The following is a 20,441-nucleotide window of genomic DNA, read 5'->3' as shown; positions in this document are numbered from 1 at the left end:
GGGTTTCAGGGATAAATAAAGGGATTTTAGGAACAGCTCGGGTTTCAGGATAAATAAAGGGATTTTAGGGATTTTAGGAACAGCTCGGGTTTCAGGGTCCCGGGGCCAGCTGAGCACCCCTGGAGCACCAATCCCTGGAATATCAATCCCTGGAATATCAATCCCTGGAAGAGCAATGCCTGGAGCAGCAGCTCCTGGAAAATCAGCGCCTGGAGCATCAATTCCTGGAAAATCATCAAATCATCCCCTGGAGCACCAATCCCGGAGCAGCAGCAGCCTCTGGAATTCCCATGCCCTGGAGAAATCCCGGGAATAGCGAGGGAACGGCGGCTCCGCCCCCAGGAAAAGCAGGAACGGAATTCCCAGCAGGAGGAGATCCCAGCACTGATCCCGTTCCCACAATTCGGCTCCAGGCTCTGATCCCTGCATTCCCAATTTTTTCAGGGATTTGTCCCCGTTTGCTGCCCCCACCCCACGCCGGGGTTGTTCCTTCCAGGCCCCTCTCCAAAGTGTGCAAATGCAAACTTTATTATCCTTGAAAACAGTAGAAAAAGGGAATAATTCCAGAATGGAGGGAATGGGAGCCAGGACTAACAGTCAATCCAAAAACTGGGAATTACAGACTGGGAAGGACACAGGGACAGACAGAATTTTGGGATATAGACAGAGGAAATTTTGGGATATAGACAGGAAATTTTGTGACACACAGAGGAAATGTTGGGACACAGAGCAGCCTGGGTTCACAGTGAAGTGCAGGGATTCCCAATCCCAGGGAAAAGCTGCTGGATCCTGGTGGGGTCTGTCCAGCCAGGCCATCCCTGAATCCCAACCTCGCCAGGGGTTTGGAATTTTGGGATTTCTCAGCATTCCCTGCTGGATCTGCAGCAGCTCCAGGGTCAGTCCCCCCCTCTCACCAGCACATCCGACAGGTCCTCGGTGCTCTCCAGCTCCAGGTTCTGGGGAAGGGAAGGAAAAGCTTTGGAATGAAATCCCCTGGGATGAGGCTTGGGAACAACCCCAGCCCCTCCTGCCCTGCCCTGCCCTGCCCAGGGGCTTTTCCAGGGAATGGGGACAGAGCAGGAATTCCCTCAGGGGTTGGAGTCTCCATCCCTGCAGGAATTCCAAGGAATTCCTGCCTGTGGAAGGAATCTCGGTTGTGACCTTGGAGAGCTTTTCCAGCCTCAGGAATTGTGGGATTTTGGGATTCTGTTCCATTAGCCAGAGTCCAGAATGCTCGGGATGGCTCTGAGGGACAAACCCTGCACGGGCTGGGAACGTTCCCATTCCCTGGCAAAACTGGGAATGAGCTGCATTCCATGGAAAAGCTGGGATGGCTGGGAGAAGCTGCATTCCCTGGAATGCCCGGGCTGGGTGGGAATGTCTCCCTGCCCTCACCTTCTCGTTGGCCAGGTGCAGCAGGGAGATGAAGGCCAAGGGCACCGACAGCTCGCTGGCCATGGTGGGAGGGAGCCTGTGGAAAAACGGGATCGGGATCAGAGCCGGGAATGCCAGAGCAGGGACTGGGACTGCCCTGGGCCCTCAGGGGTTCGCCCTGCCCTGCTCCCACTCCCAGCCCCATTCCCAGGTGGGATTTTCCCTGTCCCATTCCCATCCCAACATCCAGAGGGATTTTCCCTGTCTCATTCCCATTCCCATGAAGGATTTTCCCACTCCCATTCCCATCTGGGATTTTCCCATTGCCATTATTCCCATTATTCCCATCCTGGATTTTCCTATTCTCATTTCCATTATTCCCATTTGGGATTTTCCCTGTCCCATTCCCATCCCAACATCCAGAGGGATTTTCCCTGTCCCATTCCCATGAAGGATTTTCCCACTCCCATTCCCATCTGGGATTTTCCCATTGCCATTATTCCCATTCCCATTGGGGATGTTCCCTGTCCTATTCCCATTATTCCCATGTGGGGTTTTCCCATTCCCGTTATTCCCATTCCCATTTGGGATTTTCCCATTCCCATTATTCCCATGTGGGATTATTCCCATTCCCGTTATTCCCATTCCCGTTATTCCCATTCAGGATTGTCCCTGTCCCATTCCCATGCGGGATTATTCCCATTCCCGTTATTCTCATTCCCATTTGGGATTTTCCCATTTCCTGTTATTCCCATTCCCATGTAGGTTTTTTCCATTCCCATTCCAATGTGGGATTCTCCCATTCCCGTTATTCCCATTATTCCCATTTGGGATTTTCCCATTCCCACTTGGGATATTCCCATTATTCCCGACCTGTGCCGCAGGTCCTGGATGAGGCCACTCAGGCTTTTCTCCCCGGCCACCTTCACGTCCGTCCCCTCCCCGGCCTCCTCCTCCTCCTCCTGCTGGGGAAATCCAGGAATGCAGAGCCCCAAATTCCAAGGAAACCCCTGGGAACCTCAGCCCACGCTGGCCAATGGGAAACTTGGGGCTGATCCCATGGAACTGGGGTTTATCCCATGGGATCTGGTTTATCCCCATGGGATTGGGGTTTATCCCCATGGAACTGGGGTTTATCCCATTGGATTGGGGTTTATCCCCATTGGATTGGGGTTTATCCCATTGGATTGGGGTTTATCCCCATGGGATTGGGGTTTATCCATGGGATTGGGGTTTATCCCCATAGAACTGGGGTTTATCCCATGGGATCTGGTTTATCCCATGGGACTGGGGTTTATCCCATGGAATTGGGGTTTATCCATGGAATTGGGGTTTATCCATGGGATTGGGGTTCATCCCATGGAATTGGGGTTTATCCATGGGATTGGGGTTCATCCCAGGGGATTGGGGTTTATCCCCATGGGATTGGGGTTTATCCCCATTGGATTGGGGTTTATCCCATGGAATTGGAGTTTATCCATGGAATTGGAGTTTATCCCATGGGATTGGGGTTTATCCCATGGAACTGGGGCTGATCCCAGGAACTGGGAAGGAACCCCTGCAGAATTCCCAGCAGGAATTTCCCTTCCTGACCTCTCCCTGCTCTGTCAGCAGCTCCCACATGTTCCTCTTGAGCCTCCTCATGTCCATCCTCTTGGCTGTCTTGGCGTACGGGATGGGGATCTTGCGGACCTGGGGGGGAAATCTGGGATCATCATCGGGATCATCATCGGGATCATCATCGGGATCATCACTGGGATCATCATCGGGATCATCATCGGGATCATCATCGGGATCATCATTGGGATCATCACTGGGATCATCATCGGGATCATCACTGGGATCATCATCATCATCATCACAGCCACAGTGCTCAAAATTCCTGATTTTCCACGGGAATAACAGCAAGCGTGGCCTCGCTGCCAATCCCAGTGTTTAACCTGGGAATTGTTCCTCTGGTGCCAATCCCAGTGTTTAACTTGGGAATTGTTCCTCTGGGAATGCCAATCCCAATGTTTAACCTGGGAATTGTTCCTCTGGGAATGCCAATCTTGGCAATCCCTGGAACCACGGGGGTTTATCCCCATGGAATTGGGTTTATCCCCATTGGATTGGGGTTTATCCCCGTGGAATTGGGTTTATCCCCATGGGATTTGGTTTATTCCCATGGGATTTTTAACCCTGGAGGTGCTGAGAGGTTTTTGCTCCAGCCCAGCCCAGGGATGAATTCCCAGTGCAGGGAGAAGCTTCCAATGCCAGGAGGAATTCCCAGTGCAGTGCTCCCAGTCCCTCCCAGTCCCCGTTCCCAGTGCTCCCAGTCCCTGTTCCCAGTGCTCCCAGTCCCTGTTCCCAGTGCTCCCAGTCCCTCCCAGTGCTCCCAGTCCCTCCCAGTCCCCGTTCCCAGTCCCGCCCAGTCCCCGTTCCCAGTGCTCCCAGTCCCCGTTCCCAGTGCTCCCAGTCCCCATTCCCAGTCCCCGTTCCCAGTGCTCCCAGTCCCCGTTCCCAGTGCTCCCAGTCCCCGTTCCCAGTGCTCCCAGTCCCTGTTCCCAGTGCTCCCAGTCCCTCCCAGTGCTCCCAGTCCCCATTCCCAGTGCTCCCAGTCCCTCCCAGTCCCCATTCCCAGTGCTCCCAGTCCCCGTTCCCAGTGCTCCCAGTCCCCATTCCCAGTGCTCCCAGTCCCCATTCCCAGTCCCCGTTCCCAGTGCTCCCAGTCCCCGTTCCCAGTGCTCCCAGTCCCTCCCAGTGCTCCCAGTCGCCGCTCCCAGTGCTCCCAGTCCCCGTTCCCAGTGCTCCCAGTCCCCGTTCCCAGTGCTCCCAGTCCCCATTCCCAGTGTTCCCAGTGCTCCCAGTGACCTTGGGGGGCTCAGCAATCAGCTCCAGCTCCCCGCAGCCGTCGCCATCGCCGCCGTCGATCCCGGGCAGCTCCGGAGCCTCGGGATGAGCCGGGAGCGGGAGCGGCCCCGCCTGGCCCGGGAATTCTGCGGGATCGGGATCGGGATCGTCATCGCTGTCAGGAACCTGCCAGGGCACACAGGGGGACACCAGAGTCACCTGGGGGGAGCCAGGGGCAGCAGGAGCCGCTCCAGAGGGTGGGAATTCCTGCCCGGCTTTCCTGGGGGATTGGGGTTTATCCTCTTGGGATTGGGGTTATCCCCACGGAATTGGGGTTATCCCATGGGATTGGGGTTATCCCCATGGGATTGGATTTATCCCCATGGAATCTGGTTTATCCCATGGAATTGGGGTTATCCCCATGGGATTGGGTTTATCCTCTTGGGATTTGGTTTATCCCCATGAGATTGGATTTATCCCCGTGGAATCTGGTTTATCCCATGGAATTTGGTTTATCCCCATGGGATTGGATTTATCCCCATGGAATCTGGTTTATCCCCATAGGATTGGGATTTATCCCATGGAATTTGGTTTATCCCCTTTGGATTGGGGTTTATCCCTATGGGATTGGGGTTTATCCCCATGGAATCTTGTTTATCCCATGGAATTGGGGTTTATCCCCACATGGAATTGGGTTTATTCTCATGGAATTGGGGTTTATTGCCATGGAATTGGGGTTTATCCCCTTGGGATTGGGGTTTATCCCATGGAATTTGGTTTATCCCCTTGGGATTGGGATTTATCCCATGGAATTTGGTTCCCCCCCATGGGATTTGGTTTACCCCCATGGGATTGGGTTCATCCCCTTGGGATTTGGTTTATCCCCATGGGACTTGGGTTCACCCCTATGGAACGGGGCCAAGGCTGAAGCCAGGGCAGCTGCAGGGAGCAGAAATCCCAAAGTTTTCCCACTCCTGGGAATGTCCAGGCCGGGCTGGACGCCAGGAGGGCCCTGCAGCTCCGATTCCTCCCCTCAGGAACTGCCTGGCCATGGATTCTCTCTCATTGGAATCCCCAATCCCGGCTGTACCTGCAGGGCAGGGCAGAAGTTGGAGGTGTCGTTGGGGTTGTTGTAGTCGTAATCCTCAATTCCAACCTCGCTGTCCAAGGCTCCCTCTGGATCCAAGCTTGGGCTGACCTGGGGGAAAACATTCCAAAACATTCCTGGGAAAAGCCTGGGCCTGCCTTGGCCCTTCATCCCCCTCCCTGCCCTTCCAGGAGGGTTTGAGGTGGGAGCAGAACATCCAGAACATTCCCAGGGTTTGGTGAGGACGGGTTTGGTGCTGGGAATGATTCCCAGGACGATTCCCTGGAATTCTTTTGGGGATTCTCACCTGGACGTGGGGCTTGAGGAAGAGCTGCCCCAGGCTCTCGGGTTCGTAGTTGAAGTCTGCAGGGAGCGTGGTGCTCCGGCTGTTCTGGCTCTCCAGGGTGGATTTGGCCAAAGTTGTGGATGCCTGGCAAGGGGACAGGACAGCTCCATGGAAAAACGGGAAGCTCCACCGGTTTTCCATGGAAAAACAGGGAGTGTTTTGTCTGGGAAGGGGCAGGGTGGGAGGTGTCCCCCAGAATTCCCCCCGGGAATTCCGTGGGAAAAGGGCTCTGTGGGCACCTTGGTCTTCTGGAAATGGGCCTGGAAGTCGATGTTCTTCTGGAAATCCAGCTCGAAAACCTTCCTGGGAATCCTCTGCCGGGAATCCCTCTGCAGGTCTGGGGCTGCTGAGGGACACCAGGGAAAAGGAAAAGCTTGGAATTCCAGGATTGAGCCCTTCCCAGTCTGGATATTCCAGGATTGAGCCCTTTCCAGTCAGAATTCCAGGATTGAGCCCTTCCCAGTGTGGAATTCCAGGATTGAGCCCTTCTCAGTCTGGAATTCCAGGATTGAGCCCTTTCCAGTCTGGAATTCCAGGATTGAGCCCTTCTCAGTCTGGAATTCCAGGATTGAGCCCTTCCCAGTCTGGAATTCCAGGATTGAGCCCTTCCCAGTCAGAATTCCAGGACTGAGCCCTTCCCAATCTGGAATTCCAGGACTGAGGCCTTTCCAGTTTGGAATTTCAGGATTGAGCCCTTCCCAGTCAGAATTCCAGGATTGAGCCCTTTCCAGTTTGGAATTCCAGGATTGAGCCCTTCCCAGTCAGAATTCCAGGACTGAGCCCTTCCCAGTCAGAATTCTAGGATTGAGCCCTTTCCAGTCTGGAATTCCAGGATTGAGCCCTTCCCAGTGAGAATTCCAGGACTGAGCCCTTCCCAGTCAGAATTCCAGGATTGAGTCCTTCCCAGTGAGAATTCCAGGACTGAGCCCTTCCCAGTCAGAATTCCAGGATTGAGCCCTTTCCATTCTGGAATTCCACGATTGAGCCCTTCCCAGCCAGAATTCCAGGACTGAGCCCTTTCGATTCTGGAATTCCAGGACTCCAGCCCCTCCCAGCCCAGAATTCCAGGACTCCAGCCCAGAATTCCCAGATTCCAGCCCAGAATTCCCAGATTCCAGCCCAGAATTCCCAGATATTCCCAGTCTCCCCGCCCCGGGCACTCACGGGGCTGCCGGGGCCGGAATCTCCAGTGCTCGGGGCCGGCCCACATGGAGAGCACGCGGGGGCTGAAGTAGGAATATTCCCCGGGATTGAGGGACACGTGCCGGCTCATGGTGCTGACGTCCCCCTCTGCCAGGTCAGCTCCAGTGCTGCAAAAACAAGGAAAAGGAACGGCAGCTGCTCAGAGTTCCATCGGCATTCCTGGGGTTTGTTATCCCTGCTCAGAATTCCCATGGCATTCCCAAGGGATTTGTTATGCCTGCTCAGAATTCCCTTGGCATTCCTGGGGTTTGTTATCCCTGTTCAGAATTCCCATGGCATTCCCAAAGGATTTGTTATCCCGGCTCAGAATTCCCTCAGTATTCCCAAGGGATTTGTTATCCCAGTTCAGAATTCCCAAGGGATTTGTTATCCCTGCTCAGAATTTCTGAGATTTCTTATCCCTGCCCAGAATTCCCTTGGCATTCCCAAGGGATTTGTTATCCCAGTTCAGAATTCCCAAGGGATTTGTTATCCCTGCTCAGAATTTCTGAGATTTCTTATCCCTGCTCAGAATTCTCTTGGCATTCCCAAGGGATTTGCTATCCCTGCTCAGAATTCCCAAGGGATTTGTTATCCCAGTTCAGAATTCCCTTGGCATTCCCAAGGGATTTGTTATCCCTGCTCAGAATTCCCAAGGGATTTGTTATCTCAGTTCAGAATTCCCTTGGCATTCCCAAGGGATTTGTTATCTCAGTTCAGAATTCCCAAGGGATTTGTTATCCCTGCCCAGAATTCCCTCAGTATTCCCAAGGGATTTGTTATCCCAGTTCAGAATTCCCTCAGTATTCCCAAGGGATTTGTTATGCCTGCTCAGAATTCCCAAGGGATTGGCTATCCCAGTTCAGAATTCCCTTGACATTCCCAAGGGATTTGTTATCCCAGTTCAGAATTCCCTCGTTATTCCCAAGGGATTTGCTATCCCAGTTCAGAATTCCCAAGGGATTGGCTATCCCTGCTCAGAATTTCTGAGATTTCTTATCCCTGCTCAGAATTCCCTCGGCATTCCCAAGGGATTTGCTATCCCTGCTCATAATTCCCCTGGCATTCCTAAGGGATTTGTTATCCCTGCTCAGAATTCCCTTGGCATTCCAAGGGATTTGTTATCCCAGTTCAGAATTCCCAAGGGATTTGTTATCCCTGCTCAGAATTCCCAGTGGATTGGCTATCCCTGCTCAGAATTCCCTCGGCATTCCCGGGGTTTCCCCCGGAACCCAGCCCAGCCGCCCTCCCTGGCTGCAGCCCCACCTGTGGCCGTGGCCCGGGGAGTCTCGCTCGGGCTGCAGTTCCCGCTGGCTCCCGTCGCTGCCTGGGGATTCGGGCTGGAATTCGGGCAGGAATTGGGGCTGGCAGGGGGCCGGGCCCTCGCCCTCCTCGCTGCCGGGATCCAGGCCGGGATCGAAGGCGTGCTCGCTGCCGCGGAACCGCTCCAGCAGCGCCGACACCGACTGCAACACACCAGGGCAGCCTGGAGTGGGAACTCCCAGCCTGGGCTGGAGATTCCTCATCTGGATCAGGAATCCCACCCGGAGCAGCAATTCCCAACCCGGATTGGGGATCTTGCCTGGATTGGGAATTCCCAACCTGGGCTGGAGATTCCTCATCTGGATTGGAAATTCCCTATCTGAATCAGGAATCCCACCTGGATCAGGAATTCCCAACCCGGATTGGGGATCTTGCCTGGATTGGGAATTCCCAACCTGGACTGGAAATTCCCACCTGGATTGGAAATTCCCTATCTGAGTCAGGAATCCCACCTGGATCAGGAATTCCCAACGCGGATTGGGGATCTTGCCTGGATCGGGAATTCCCAACCTGGGCTGGAAATTCCCACCTGGATTGGAAATTCCTTATCTGAATCGGGAATCCCACCTGGATCAGGAATTCCCAGCCCGGATTGGGGATCTTGCCTGGATTGGGAATTCCCAATCTGGACTGGAAAGTCCCTATCTGAGTCAGGAATCCCACCTGGATCAGGAATTCCCAACCTGGACTGGGGATCTTGCCTGGATTGGGAATTCCCAACCTGGGCTGGAAATTCCCACCTGGATTGAAAATTCCTTATCTGAATCGGGAATCCCACCTGGATCAGGAATTCCCAACCTGGATTGGGGATCTTGCCTGGATCGGGAATTCCCAACCTGGATCAGGAATGTGGCTCAGGAACCCCTAATCTGGCTCTGGAATTCCCAACCTGGCTCAGGGATTCCCAACCTGGCTCTGGAATTCCCAACCTGGCTCAGGGATTCCCATCTGGCTCAGGAATTCCCAACCTGGCTCAGGGATTCCCACCTGGATCAGGGATTCCTAACCTGGCTCAGGGATTCCCAGCCTTGCTCTGGAATTCCCAACCTGGCTCAGGAACTCCTGATGTGGCTCTGGAATTTCCAAACTGGCTCAGGAATCTGTGTTAGGAATTCTCACTTGGACCAGGAATTCCCACCTGGCTCTGGAATTCCCAATCTGGCTCAGGAATTCCCATCTGGCTCTGGAATCCCCAGCCTGGCTCAGGGATTCCCATCTGGATCAGGAATTCCCAACCTGGCTCAGGAGTTCCCATCTGGCTCTGGAATTCCCACCCACCTCGTCGTGGGACTCCTGATCCCACTCGGTGAACCGGAATCCGGCCAGGGAGGAGCAGATCGGGCGTTTTTCCGCGCACCGGGCCAGCAGGGCTGCGGAGAGGGGGATGCAGGTGAATTCCTGGGATCCCAGCAGGAATTCCCACCTGGACCAGGAATTCCCACCTGCATCAGGACCTCAAACCTCCAAAATTCCTGCACAGGATTCCAAATTAGGATGGGGGGGGAGTGGAGAGGGTAATCCGGGAATGGTGGGGGGAATTAGGGAATGGAGAATGCAGGAATGAAATTTAGGAATTCCCACCTGGCTCAGGAATCCCTAATCTGGCTCAGGAATTCCCAACCTGGCTCAGGACCTCAAACCTCCAAAATTCCTGCACAGGATCCCAAATTCAGGAATTCCCACCTGGTTCTGAAATCCCCAACCTGGCTCTGGAATCCCTAATCTGGCTCAGGAATTCCCAACCTGGCTCTGGAATCCCTAATCTGGCTCTGGAATCCCTAACCTGGCTCAGGAATTCCCAACCTGGCTCAGGAATTCCCAACCTGGCTCAGGACCTCAAACCTCCAAAATTCCTGCACAGGATCCCAAATTCAGGAATTCCCACCTGGCTCTGGAATCCCTAATCTGGCTCAGGAATTCCCAACCTGGCTCAGGAATCCCTAATCTGGCTCAGGAATTCCCAATCTGGCTCAGGAATTCCCAACCTGGCTCTGGAATCCCTAATCTGGCTCTGGAATTCCCAACCTGGCTCAGGACCTCAAACCTCCAAAATTCCTGCACAGGATCCCAAATTCAGGGATTCCCATAAACTGGCTCTGGAATTCCCACCTGCCTCAGGACCTCAAACCTCCCATATTCCCAGTTTTCCAGCAGCCTGGAAAATTTCCAGTTTTCCAGATCCTGGGGATGTGAGCAGCGAACAAACACATGGGAGAAGGAGCTGGGTAAGGGCAGGAAGAGCAGGGAAAAGGCTGGGAAAGGCTGGAAAAGCAGGGAAAAGGCTGGGAAAGCTGGGATTCACCTTTCAGGCCCGGCACGGTGACGGGCTGGGAGCTGGGCAGGGCCAGGCTCTCCGAGGAGGGCAGGGGCACGAGCTCCGAGGGGAACAGGAGGCGGCTCTGGAAGTCCCGCGAGCGCAGCCCCGTCAGGAAAATGCCGGCGGCGCTGCACTCGTCGAACGAGGCGATGGAGCGCTGGAACATGGGATCCACCTGGGAAACAGGGAATCGGGGAATGAGAACCCAGAAATGGAGAGGGGAATCAGGAAATGGGAATCAGGGAATGGAGGGGGGAATCAGGGAATGGGGGAGTGGAGAGGGGAATCCAGGAATGGAGAGGGGAATCCAGGAATGGAGAGGGAATCAGGGAATGGGGATGGGCATGGGAATACAGGAATGGAGAGGGGAATTAGGGAATGGGAATCAGGGAATGGAGGGGGGAATCAGGAAATGGGAATCAGGGAATGGAGGGGGAATTAGGATGGGGGAGTGGAAAGGGGAATTAGGGAATGGAAATCCAGGAATGGAGAGGGAATTAGAGAATGGGGATGGGAATCCAGGAATGGAGAGGGGAATTAGGGAATGGGGATCCAGGAATGGAGAGGGGGATCAGGAAATGGGAATGGGGATGGGAATCAGGGAATTAGGATGGGAATCAGGGAATAGAGAGGGGAATTAGGATGGGGGAGTGGAGAGGGGAATCGGGGAATGGGAATCAGGGAATGGAGAGGGGAATTCAGGAATGGAGATGGGAATGGGAACCCAGGAATGGAGAGGGGAATTCAGGAATGGGGATGGGAATGGGAACCCAGGAATGGAGAGGGGAATTCAGGAATGGGGATGGGAATGGGAACCTGGGAATGGAGAGGGGAATTAGGGAATGGAGGTGGGAATTAGAGAATGGGAATCCAAGAATGGAGAAGGAATTAGAGAATTAGGAAATGGGGATGGGAATTAGGGAATAGAGAGCGGGGAATCAGGGAATGGGGATGGGAATCAGGGAATGAAGGTGGAAATTAGGATGGGAGAATTGAGAGGGGAAGCAGGGAATGGAGAAGGGAATTCAGGAATGGAGGTGGGAAGTGGGGAATGGGAATCTGGGAACGGAGATGGATACTGGGAAATGGGAATCCAGAATGAATCAGCCCAGGCCCACCTCAGGCCTCTGGCTGCCCTCGGGCGCGTTGATGTTGCTCAGGTTCTGCTCGATGGTTTTGTAGCCTTGCTGCTTCTTCTTTGGCTGAGCCTTCCTGGCAGCCTCGGGGGCTGGGCTGGAGTCTGGCATGGGAAAAGGGACAAATTCCACCTCAGAAGGGCTGGGATACCCCAAAGGAGGGAGAAAACCGGGAATTTGTACAGCAAACTGCAGCGGGCACTGGAATCCCTCAGGATGTGTGGGCACCAGCAATGTTCTGCTGGCTTTTTATGGACCCCCAAGTGCAGCCTGAAATCCCTGAGGGACAGATCCAGCTCCTCCTCCCAGCCCTCCCTGCTCCAGCATTCCAGGAGAACCCATCTGCGACCTCCCAACCCTTGGAAAACCCAGTTAATCCAATGAACCCCAAAGCGAAAAACGCGCCCGGCTGGGAAAGGAGGGAATCCGCGGGGATTTTGGGAGGAAAAGAGGGAATTCCCACCTTCCTGGGGGCTCTCTGTGTCCCGGGCAGCGCGGGGCTGCTTGCCCAGCTGGCCCAGGACCCTGAAGGTTTCGGCGTGCAAGGAATCCACGCGCATGGCGTAGATCTTGGCGCTGGCCTCCACAGCCCCGGCTGCCATCTGCGGGGACAGGGAACGCACAGCTGGGACAGGAAATGCACAGCTGGACAGGGAATGCACAGCTGGGCAGGGAATGCACAGCTGGGACAGGGAATGCACAGCTGGGACAGGGAATGCACAGCTGGGCAGGGAATGCACAGCTGGGACAGGGAATGCACAGCTGGACAGGGAATGCACAGCTGGGCAGGGAATGCACAGCTGGGCAGGGAATGCACAGCTGGGACAGGGAATGCACAGCTGGGCAGGGAATTCACAGCTGGGACAGGGAAACCCCAACCTGGGACAGGGAGTGCACAGCTGGGACAGGGAATGCACAGCTGGGACAGGGAATGCACAGCTGGGACAGGGAATGCACAGCTGGGCAGGGAATTCACAGCTGGGACAGGGAAACCCCAACCTGGGACAGGGAGTGCACAGCTGGGACAGGGAATGCACAGCTGGGACAGGGAATGCACAGCTGGGAGAGGGAATGCACAGCTGGGACAGGGAAATCCCAATCTGGGACAGGGAAATCCCAATCTGGGACAGGGAATGCACAGCTGGGACAGGGAATGCACAGCTGGACAGGGAATGCACAGCTGGGACAGGGAATTCACAGCTGGACAGGGAATGCACAGCTGGAACAGGGAATGCACAGCTGGAACAGGGAAACCCAACCTGGGACAGGGAACGCACAGCTGGGACAGGGAATGCACAGCTGGGCAGGGAATGCACAGCTGGGACAGGGAAACCCAACCTGGGACAGGGAATGCACAGCTGGACAGGGAATGCACAGCTGGGACAGGGAAATCCCAACCTGGGACAGGGAACGCACAGCTGGGACAGGGAATGCACAGCTGGGCAGGGAATGCACAGCTGGGACAGGGAAACCCAACCTGGGACAGGGAATGCACAGCTGGACAGGGAATGCACAGCTGGGACAGGGAATGCACAGCTGGGACAGGGAAACCCCAACCTGGGACAGGGAATGCACAGCTGGACAGGGAATGCACAGCTGGGACAGGGAATTCACAGCTGGACAGGGAATGCACAGCTGGACAGGGAAACCCCAACCTGGGACAGAAATGTTTTTAGAAAGTTCTCATTCTTTCTGGGTGTTTCTTTTTACATATAGTTGTATGCTAGTTAATAAAGTTTTGTCTTCTTTATTTCTAAGTAGAGGCCTGCTTTGCTTATTCCTAGTCACATCTCACAGCAGACACCAAAGAAAATGTATTTTAATAAAAGGAGTGAGAAGAAGCTGAGAAGCAAGAAGAAGCTGATAAGGAGCTCTCTCCAAGGCTGTAACCAGGAGACCGAGAGAAGAAAGACAAGAGATGACCGCCCCAACTGGCTTCTGATTGCAATAACGTGAATTATTATGTCTGTATTGTCTCACCCTTCATGTGAGACTGAAAATGGAGCACAAGTTTTTGAAATCCCATCTTTGGGTCAGAGAAGGACCTGATCCCACAGAAATGAAGCAGCAGCAACAGCAGGGACCCCTCTGACCTGGAAGTTGATGAGCTCCGAGTTGTCCTGCTTCAGGATGTCGGCCATGTAATCGATCAGGTGCAGCCCAAAGGCGTTCTTGGTGGTGATTTTCTGCAAGAAAGCACCCAGAAGAAAAAGCTGGGACCCTTCCCCTGGCCAGGGACACCCCCGGGGCCCAGCATGGGACGAGAGGAACGGGCAGGGTAAATTCCCACAGGAACTTTTTCCAGGGATTGCCCAGAGATATTCCAGAAGCGTGTGCACAGCGCCCATGGCCCGGCTGGGACCGGACACCGCTTTGTGGTCCTTTAACCTGCCAAACCCCACTGCTGAGGGCTTTTAAACCGCGCAGGGCCCGAACGCGGCTGCCCGGACTCACGTTCTCGGCGGAGAGCTTGATGCAGGTTTTGTAGTGCTCCGCGATCTGCGCGTCGGTCCATTGGGGCAGCGGCGACCGCCAGGTCTTGGTCCTGCGGGACACAGCGGGGTCGGTACCGGGGCTCTCCCCTCAGCCGGGACACAGCGGGGTCGGTACCGGGGCTCCCCCCTCAGCCGGGACACAGCGTGGTCGGTACCGGGGCTCTCCCCTCAGCCCAAGCCCAGCGGGATCGGTACCGGGGCTCTTCCCTCAGCCGGGACACAGCGGGGTCGGTACCGGGGCTCTCCCCTCAGCCGGGACACAGCGGGATCGGTGCCCGGGCTCTCCCCTCAGCCCCAGCCCAGCGGGATCGGTACCGGGGCTCCCCTCAGCCCGAGCTCTTCCCTCAGCCGGGACACAGCGGGGTCGGTACCGGGGCTCCCCCCTCAGCCGGGACACAGCGGGATCGGTGCCCGGGCTCTCCCCTCAGCCCCGCATTCCCCCCTCGGCCCAGGCATCGCGGACCGGCCCTACCTGACCGATGGGGAACCGAGGCCCTCCAGCGACGACTCCACAGCCCTGGAGCGGCGGCGCTGGCGCCTCTCGCGCTCATCGTCATTGTCGGGGCATTTAGCGAACACGGGGGTGCCGGTGCTGCCGGGGGCCTGCAGGCTCGGCGAGAGGAAGGCGGCGGGGGCGGCGGCCGGGCAGGGGCTGCAGACAGCCATGGCCATGGCTCCGCGCTCTATCCCCGGGGCCACGCCCCCTCCGCGCCTTCCAGCCAATCAGCGCGCGGCGCGCCCGCCCCCGAGGAGGGTTTGAACGGCGGCGCGCGCTCAGTAACGGTCGTGAGGGTGAAGGGGGCGGGGCTTCGCTCTGAGGGAGCCGTGAGGGGGCCGGCGAAGGGAAGGGGCGGCCTCGCCATTTCCCCCTTTTCCACCCTAATTCCGGGACCGGAACGGGGTCAGTGGCCTCCGGTGCTGCTCTGGAGCCCCCCCGGAAGGAGGAGGAGCCGCCAGAACCGTGCCGCTAACCCCGGAATCGCTGAGGTAATCTTGGAATCTTTGGGATCACCGAGTCCAAGATGGGCCCGATCCCCACCTTGGCACTGAGTGCAACATCCAGGCCTTCCCCTTCAGGTGGGTCCCCATATTCCCTTTGCCCTTCCAGGTGTGTTCCCACATTCCCTGTCACTCTCCAAGGTGTATTCCCACATTCCCTGTCACTCTCCAGGTGTAATTCCCACATTCCCTGTCACTCTCCAAGGTGTGTTCCCATATTCCCTGTCATGTATTTCCCACATTCCCCGTGACCTCACCTGGCTCCAGGTCCCACATCCCTGGGAGAGCCCCGAGCTCTGTGCCTGAGGCAAAGCTCCCCCAGGAGGGAAGGAAATCCATGGCTTTTCCTTCTGGAGCATCCCTCGTGCTCTGGGAGCTTTAGAAAAAAAATGGGGCAGGCCTGGATGTGCCAGATCCGTCCCCAAAGCCTGGGAATTCCCAAAGTTTGGGAAGAGGGGTTTGACTCCACCGGGAGCAGGAGCTTTTCCGGCGTTCCCAGGCGGAATTTGGGATTTAGGGATGCTGCCGCTGGGTGCCGCCGTTTTTCCCGGCGGTTTTTCCCGGCCGAGCCGCTGGATGGAGCAGGAGGAAAAGCCGTGGATTGATCTCCGCAGGAATGGTTCTCCCAGCATTTCCCCTCCCCGCACGGAGCAGCCAAGGGGTCACAGAACCGTGGAATTGCTGAGGGTGGAAAACACCTTTGGGATATTAAATCCGAGCTCCAGCGCGGAGTGGAGCCGTGGGATCTCCCGGGGGGGGGAAACCTGGATTTAGAGAATGGTGTCCCTATCCGGGATATTCCAGGCTCCCGGGAAGGGCTGATCCAAGGAAAACCACCCAGCCCTGTCCCCAGGACAGGAGTGACAGCTGGGTTTCCATAGAACCCTTTCCAAACACAGCCATCCATCAGCCAAACAAGGACAATCCCATTTTTCCTAAGGAATGTGTGAATTTAGGGTGATCCTTGACCCCCAAATCCCAGTTTGATTTTGGCTCTGGAGCTGAGCTTGATCCACACTTGGGTTTTTATTCCACACACAACTACACATCAACCAAACAAAGAAAATCCCCTTTCCTCATTTGAGCCCTTCCTGGGCTCAATTCACAGTTGAGTTTTTATAGAACCCATTCCAAGCACAGCCATCCATCAACTGGAACCAAACAAGGAAAATTCCATTTTTCCTGAGGAATATGTGAATTTAGGGTGGTCCTCAACCCTCAAATCCCAGTTTTATTTTGGCTCCATCTGTTCCTCTGGAGCCAGGCTCCATTCCTGCCAGGACGGAGCCGGAGGGATCTCAGCTCTGCCTTCATCCAACCCCAAAAATGGCAAAGGAATCAATGCTTGGAGCCTGGAATCTCCTTGGAAGAGCAGCCTGGAATCTCCCTGGAAGATTCCCAAACCTGGAGGATCTGAACCCCTTTGGGGTTTTTTGTGCCCCCGATAATGTGGGGGCTGAGCAATGGGGTCGGTGCCTTCCCTCGGCTGCTCCAGGGTATTTGGGAGAGGCTGGAAAATCCCCGGCTGGGTTTGGGATGTGTTTTCCTGGGAGCAGCCCCCGCTTTCCGTGGCTGCTGTAAACAAATCAATCTCTGCAGCTGAGCCCATCCCGGAGGAGACTCCAAGGAATTCTGACAGGTTTTATGCCCGAATAAATCATTCCTGCCCTGGCAACCGCGTTGGATTTTCCCCCGGCATCAGCAGGAGCGTTCCCGGATGGGAGGGGGAAATTGAGGGAATGGATCACTGTGACAGCAATGGTACAAAGGGCTGTGATCCGTCCCCGGCTCCAGAAATCCCTGCCAGGACTCCATTCCCAGCTCCCCACATTCCCAAAATCCCGGGAGGATGTGGGGATGCTCCTGGGTGCAGGGAGAGGTTTCCTTTGGGAGCTGCTGGGGCTTTTCCAGCTGGGCTTGGGAAGGGTTTGGGAGGATTTGGGGCACTGGGATGTCTCTGAGCTGTGGGGTGGGAAACTTGGGAAAAGGGGAGGGAATGGGGATTGGAGACTTTGCCTGGAACAGGCAGGGGATGGGCAGAGAATCCCACCCTGGGACCGACGGACCATTCCCTGGCTATTCCCTGAATGGAGCCTGGAAAAGGCCTCGGATTTGGGATTTCAGGGCATTCTCCCCCTGTTTTCCCCTTCCAGGGCCGTGTCCATCCCCTCTGGCTGCGGCTCCAGAGCCACGAGGGAAAGCTCAGGAGAGGGAAAGGGGGTTGGATCTTTCCAGGATTTCATTGGGAAGCTCTGTTCTGCCTGGCTGCTGCACGCCTCGCTCACATCCAGCTGGGATGGATTCTTTTCCCTTTAGTGGGAATGTTCTGGAAGAGGCTGGAGTGTCACAGACCTCAGCGTGGCCCCAATCCTTTCTCCTGGCCCTCATTCCCTGGGAATGGCCCCAATCCCTTTTCCCTGCCCCTCATTCCCAACGAGCAGTGAGGATCTGACCTCTGCTGCTCTCATTCCCTGTGTTTTATCCCCAATTCTTTTGCCACAAATCCCAGGATTTCCCAGATTTTTGGTGCCCTGTCCAGCCTGGCCTTGGACGCTCCCAGGGATCCAGGGGGAAATTCCATCCCAGCCCCTCAGGGAGGAATTTCTTCCTAAAAAATCCTGGCTAGAGCGTGGATCCCCCAGGATCCCTTAAATCCTCCTGCATTCCCTCGGTTGCTCAAATGAATAATTAATTTCTAATTAAGCCCATCCTTGTGAAAGCAATTCCTTCTCTTCCCTTTTCCCTTCCTTCCTTCTGGAACTCCCAATGCCCAGGAGGTTCCTCAGCCCTGGAAACACCAAATCCAATTGAATTCCTCATTTCCCACCCCAAAATTCCCACCCAGCCCGGGCTGGTTCCTAATGGCTGCTGCTGGCAGCTCCTGTTCAGAGCTCAGTAATTACCAGGGTAATTAACGCTAATTACTGCTGGGAACCAGCTGGAATTCTCCACCCTCCAGGAACCCCAAATCTGCCCCAAAAATAAAACTGGACATTCCTGAAAAACGTGAATTCACTTCCGTGTGGATGTCCTGAACCCGAATCGTTCCTCCCTGAGCTCTGAGTTTTTGGGAAGCATCCCAGAGCCCCCGGGTGCCATGGAAACCGCGGGATCCACCCCGGGAGCTGCCTTGAGTTCCTGGGGTTTTTTATTTTCTGGGATATTTTGGACTCGGCATTAAGCAAACATTTATGCAAAATGCTGGAATGCATCCATGGAAATGAGGCTGAACCAGAGAGGGAATTGAGCGGGATGGGCTCGCTCAGAGCTGCAGATCCCGCTTGGAAAGCATCAAAAATGACAAAATTTGGGGGTTTTTGTGGTCAGCCCCGATTTTGGGGGGTTTACCATGGAATTTGAGATGGAGGGATAACACAAAGCCCCGGGAATGTGGAATTCCCTTTCCTTGTGTGGCTGAGGGGGAGTTTTGTACCTCATTTTATGGGGTGGGGGTGAAATTCCCCATTAGGGACAGGGCTGTTAAAGGGATGGGATAATCCCGATGGATCTTTGGGATCTGAATCCCACCAGGAAGGGATAATCCCAGTAAAGGAAATGACTACATTGGGATCTGAATCCCACCAGGAAGGGATAATCCCAGTAAAGGAAACGGCTCTGTTGGGATCTGAATCCCACCAGGAAGGGATAATCCCAGTAAAGGAAATGACTACATTGGGATCTGAATCCCACCAGGAAGGGGGATCCAGCCCGGCGTTCACAGGAAGCTCAGCCAGGAACGTGTGGATATTTATCCCTTCTCTCCTTTTTCCCACATAAAATCACTGATGGAAAACCAACAGCTGGAATTTACCGGGCCCGTGGGGTTGAGCTGAGCCCGGGAACGCTGCTTTAATTAAAATCCAGAATTCCAGTCGGCTGGAACTGCCAGCACGGGCGGGATGCTCCTGCAATTCCCACCTGGAATATCCTGCTTGGAAAAGCACGGATTGCATGTTCCCGGCGGAGCAGCAGGATTTGGGAAGCCCAGCCCGGGAAGGGGAGCTGGGATCCATCAGGGACACCGGAAACACCAGGAATCACCCAGAGAATGGAGCCTGTGCTCCAGGAGGGATTCATGAATTTCCATGATTTGGGAATCAGTGCTGTGCTCCCAGCCCTGAATTTGAGGAGGAATTTTGGGCATTGTCCCTTTTCCTGTTTCGGTGACGTTTCAGGGCAAACCCCTCCCAAACCCATCTTTTTTGTGGAATTTTAGCTTTCCCACCTTGTCCCGTTCCCACCCCTCCTCCCCTCATTAAGGGATAACGAACCATTCTCCACATCAAAGGAATATTTATCCATGAAAATCCACACTGGGACAATCCCGAGACGCTTTGGGAAGGACGGTTGGGTTCTCTCTCTCTTGGGATGCTCCGTGGGAAGAACGTTCCAGAAACTTCCTTCCAGCTGCTGCCATCCTGAATTCCCCAGGGATATCAGAGTCACAGGGATGGGATTTGGGGTGGATATTCCACAGGGACGGGATTTGGGGTGGATATTCTACAGGAATGGGATTTGGGGTGGATATTCCACAGGGGTGGGATTTGGGGGGGATATTCCACAGGGGTGGGATTTGGGGTGGATATTCCACAGGGACGGGATTTGGGGTGGATATTCCACAGGGGTGGGATTTGGGGTGGATATTCCACAGGGGTGGGGTTTGGGGTGGATATTCCAGCAGGGATGGGATTTGGGGTGGATATTCCAAGGAAAAGGGGGATTCCCATGCTGAACATTGCATTATAATGGTTGTGTCCATCTTTCAGCTGGACACAGGATTTTGTGGCAGGGTTTGGGAAAGGAATAAATCCCAAAATCCCAGAATCCCAGAATGGGGAAGGCTGGAAGGGCCCATGGTGGGTCGTGAAGGCTGAAAATCGGAATTTTTTCAGATTATGGCGATTTTAATGGGAAATAAACCCCGGGAGCTCCCAGGCTGGGCTCTGTGACCTCACACCAGGGCTCCAGCAAGGACACGGAAATCCCAAAAACCCAAATCCCGTCATTCCCTGTGGGAACGCTCCGTAAACAGCGGATCCTACGCTTCCCTCCTGCAACGCTCGGCCATGAGGAGCCCTCGAGGGACAGAAAATAAAAACAACAATAAAGGCAAGGATGGGCGGGGCAGGCCTTGTATCCACGGCAATCCCAGAAAAACGCTCCGAACAATGGGAATGGCTCCCGGATGGATCCTTGGCTGCGGCTTCCAAAGGCGCCGCTGGATCCTTGGCTGCAGCTTCCAAAGGAGCCGCGCTTCTTGTGCCAAACAGACCCAGAGCAGGGCCAGGCCTGTCTGAATCCCAGAATCTGTGCTGTGGCTGATGATTCCCCATGCTGCTGGAAAAAGCCT

General features: G+C 55.1%; 1 protein-coding gene and 1 long non-coding RNA gene across 4 annotated transcripts; one reads left to right on the top strand and one right to left on the bottom strand.

Moving 5' to 3' along the window:
* Nucleotides 1–510: 510 nt before the first annotated feature.
* NCAPH (non-SMC condensin I complex subunit H) lies at nucleotides 511–14,825 on the bottom strand. 3 transcript variants are annotated; one of them, XM_074559370.1, is made up of 17 exons: nucleotides 14,565–14,825; nucleotides 14,052–14,142; nucleotides 13,691–13,783; nucleotides 12,061–12,199; nucleotides 11,580–11,701; nucleotides 10,447–10,636; nucleotides 9,423–9,514; nucleotides 8,088–8,287; nucleotides 6,804–6,949; nucleotides 5,879–5,985; nucleotides 5,601–5,723; nucleotides 5,297–5,404; nucleotides 4,228–4,392; nucleotides 2,968–3,066; nucleotides 2,248–2,339; nucleotides 1,396–1,471; nucleotides 511–956 (listed from the first exon to the last, which is right to left on the bottom strand). In XM_074559370.1, the coding sequence occupies exons 1-17, from the start codon at nucleotides 14,762–14,764 to the stop codon at nucleotides 897–899; spliced, it is 2,103 nt and encodes a 700-aa protein (XP_074415471.1). In that variant the 5' UTR covers nucleotides 14,765–14,825; the 3' UTR covers nucleotides 511–896. The 3 variants fall into 3 exon arrangements, with proteins under 3 accessions (XP_074415471.1, XP_074415473.1, XP_074415472.1); XM_074559372.1 differs by having other exon boundaries at nucleotides 5,879–5,982; XM_074559371.1 differs by having other exon boundaries at nucleotides 2,248–2,336; nucleotides 14,565–14,824.
* Nucleotides 14,826–14,885: 60 nt separating this feature from the next.
* LOC141731965 (uncharacterized) lies at nucleotides 14,886–20,421 on the top strand. The gene is made up of 2 exons (XR_012583850.1): nucleotides 14,886–15,169; nucleotides 17,245–20,421. It is a non-coding gene; the product is annotated as an uncharacterized LOC141731965 (long non-coding RNA).
* The last annotated feature ends 20 nt before the right edge of the window (nucleotides 20,422–20,441 follow it).

Source organism: Zonotrichia albicollis, chromosome 26 (assembly GCF_047830755.1).
Source record: "Zonotrichia albicollis isolate bZonAlb1 chromosome 26, bZonAlb1.hap1, whole genome shotgun sequence".
NCBI lineage: Eukaryota > Metazoa > Chordata > Aves > Passeriformes > Passerellidae > Zonotrichia > Zonotrichia albicollis.
Note: the sequence above shows the minus strand (reverse complement) of the source record. Positions and strands in the feature narration are given on the sequence as shown.

Excerpts from the sequence above, each read along its gene's own strand:
- NCAPH (XM_074559370.1), bottom strand. The coding sequence starts at position 14,764 with ATGGCCATGGCTGTCTGCAGCCCCTGCCCGGCCGCCGCCCCCGCCGCC. Across the intron at positions 12,200-13,690 it reads CGGAGCTCATCAACTTCCAG|ATGGCAGCCGGGGCTGTGGA; the intron begins GTCAGAGGGGTC and ends CTGTCCCCGCAG. Across the intron at positions 3,067-4,227 it reads TGATTGCTGAGCCCCCCAAG|GTCCGCAAGATCCCCATCCC; the intron begins GTCACTGGGAGC and ends TTTCCCCCCCAG.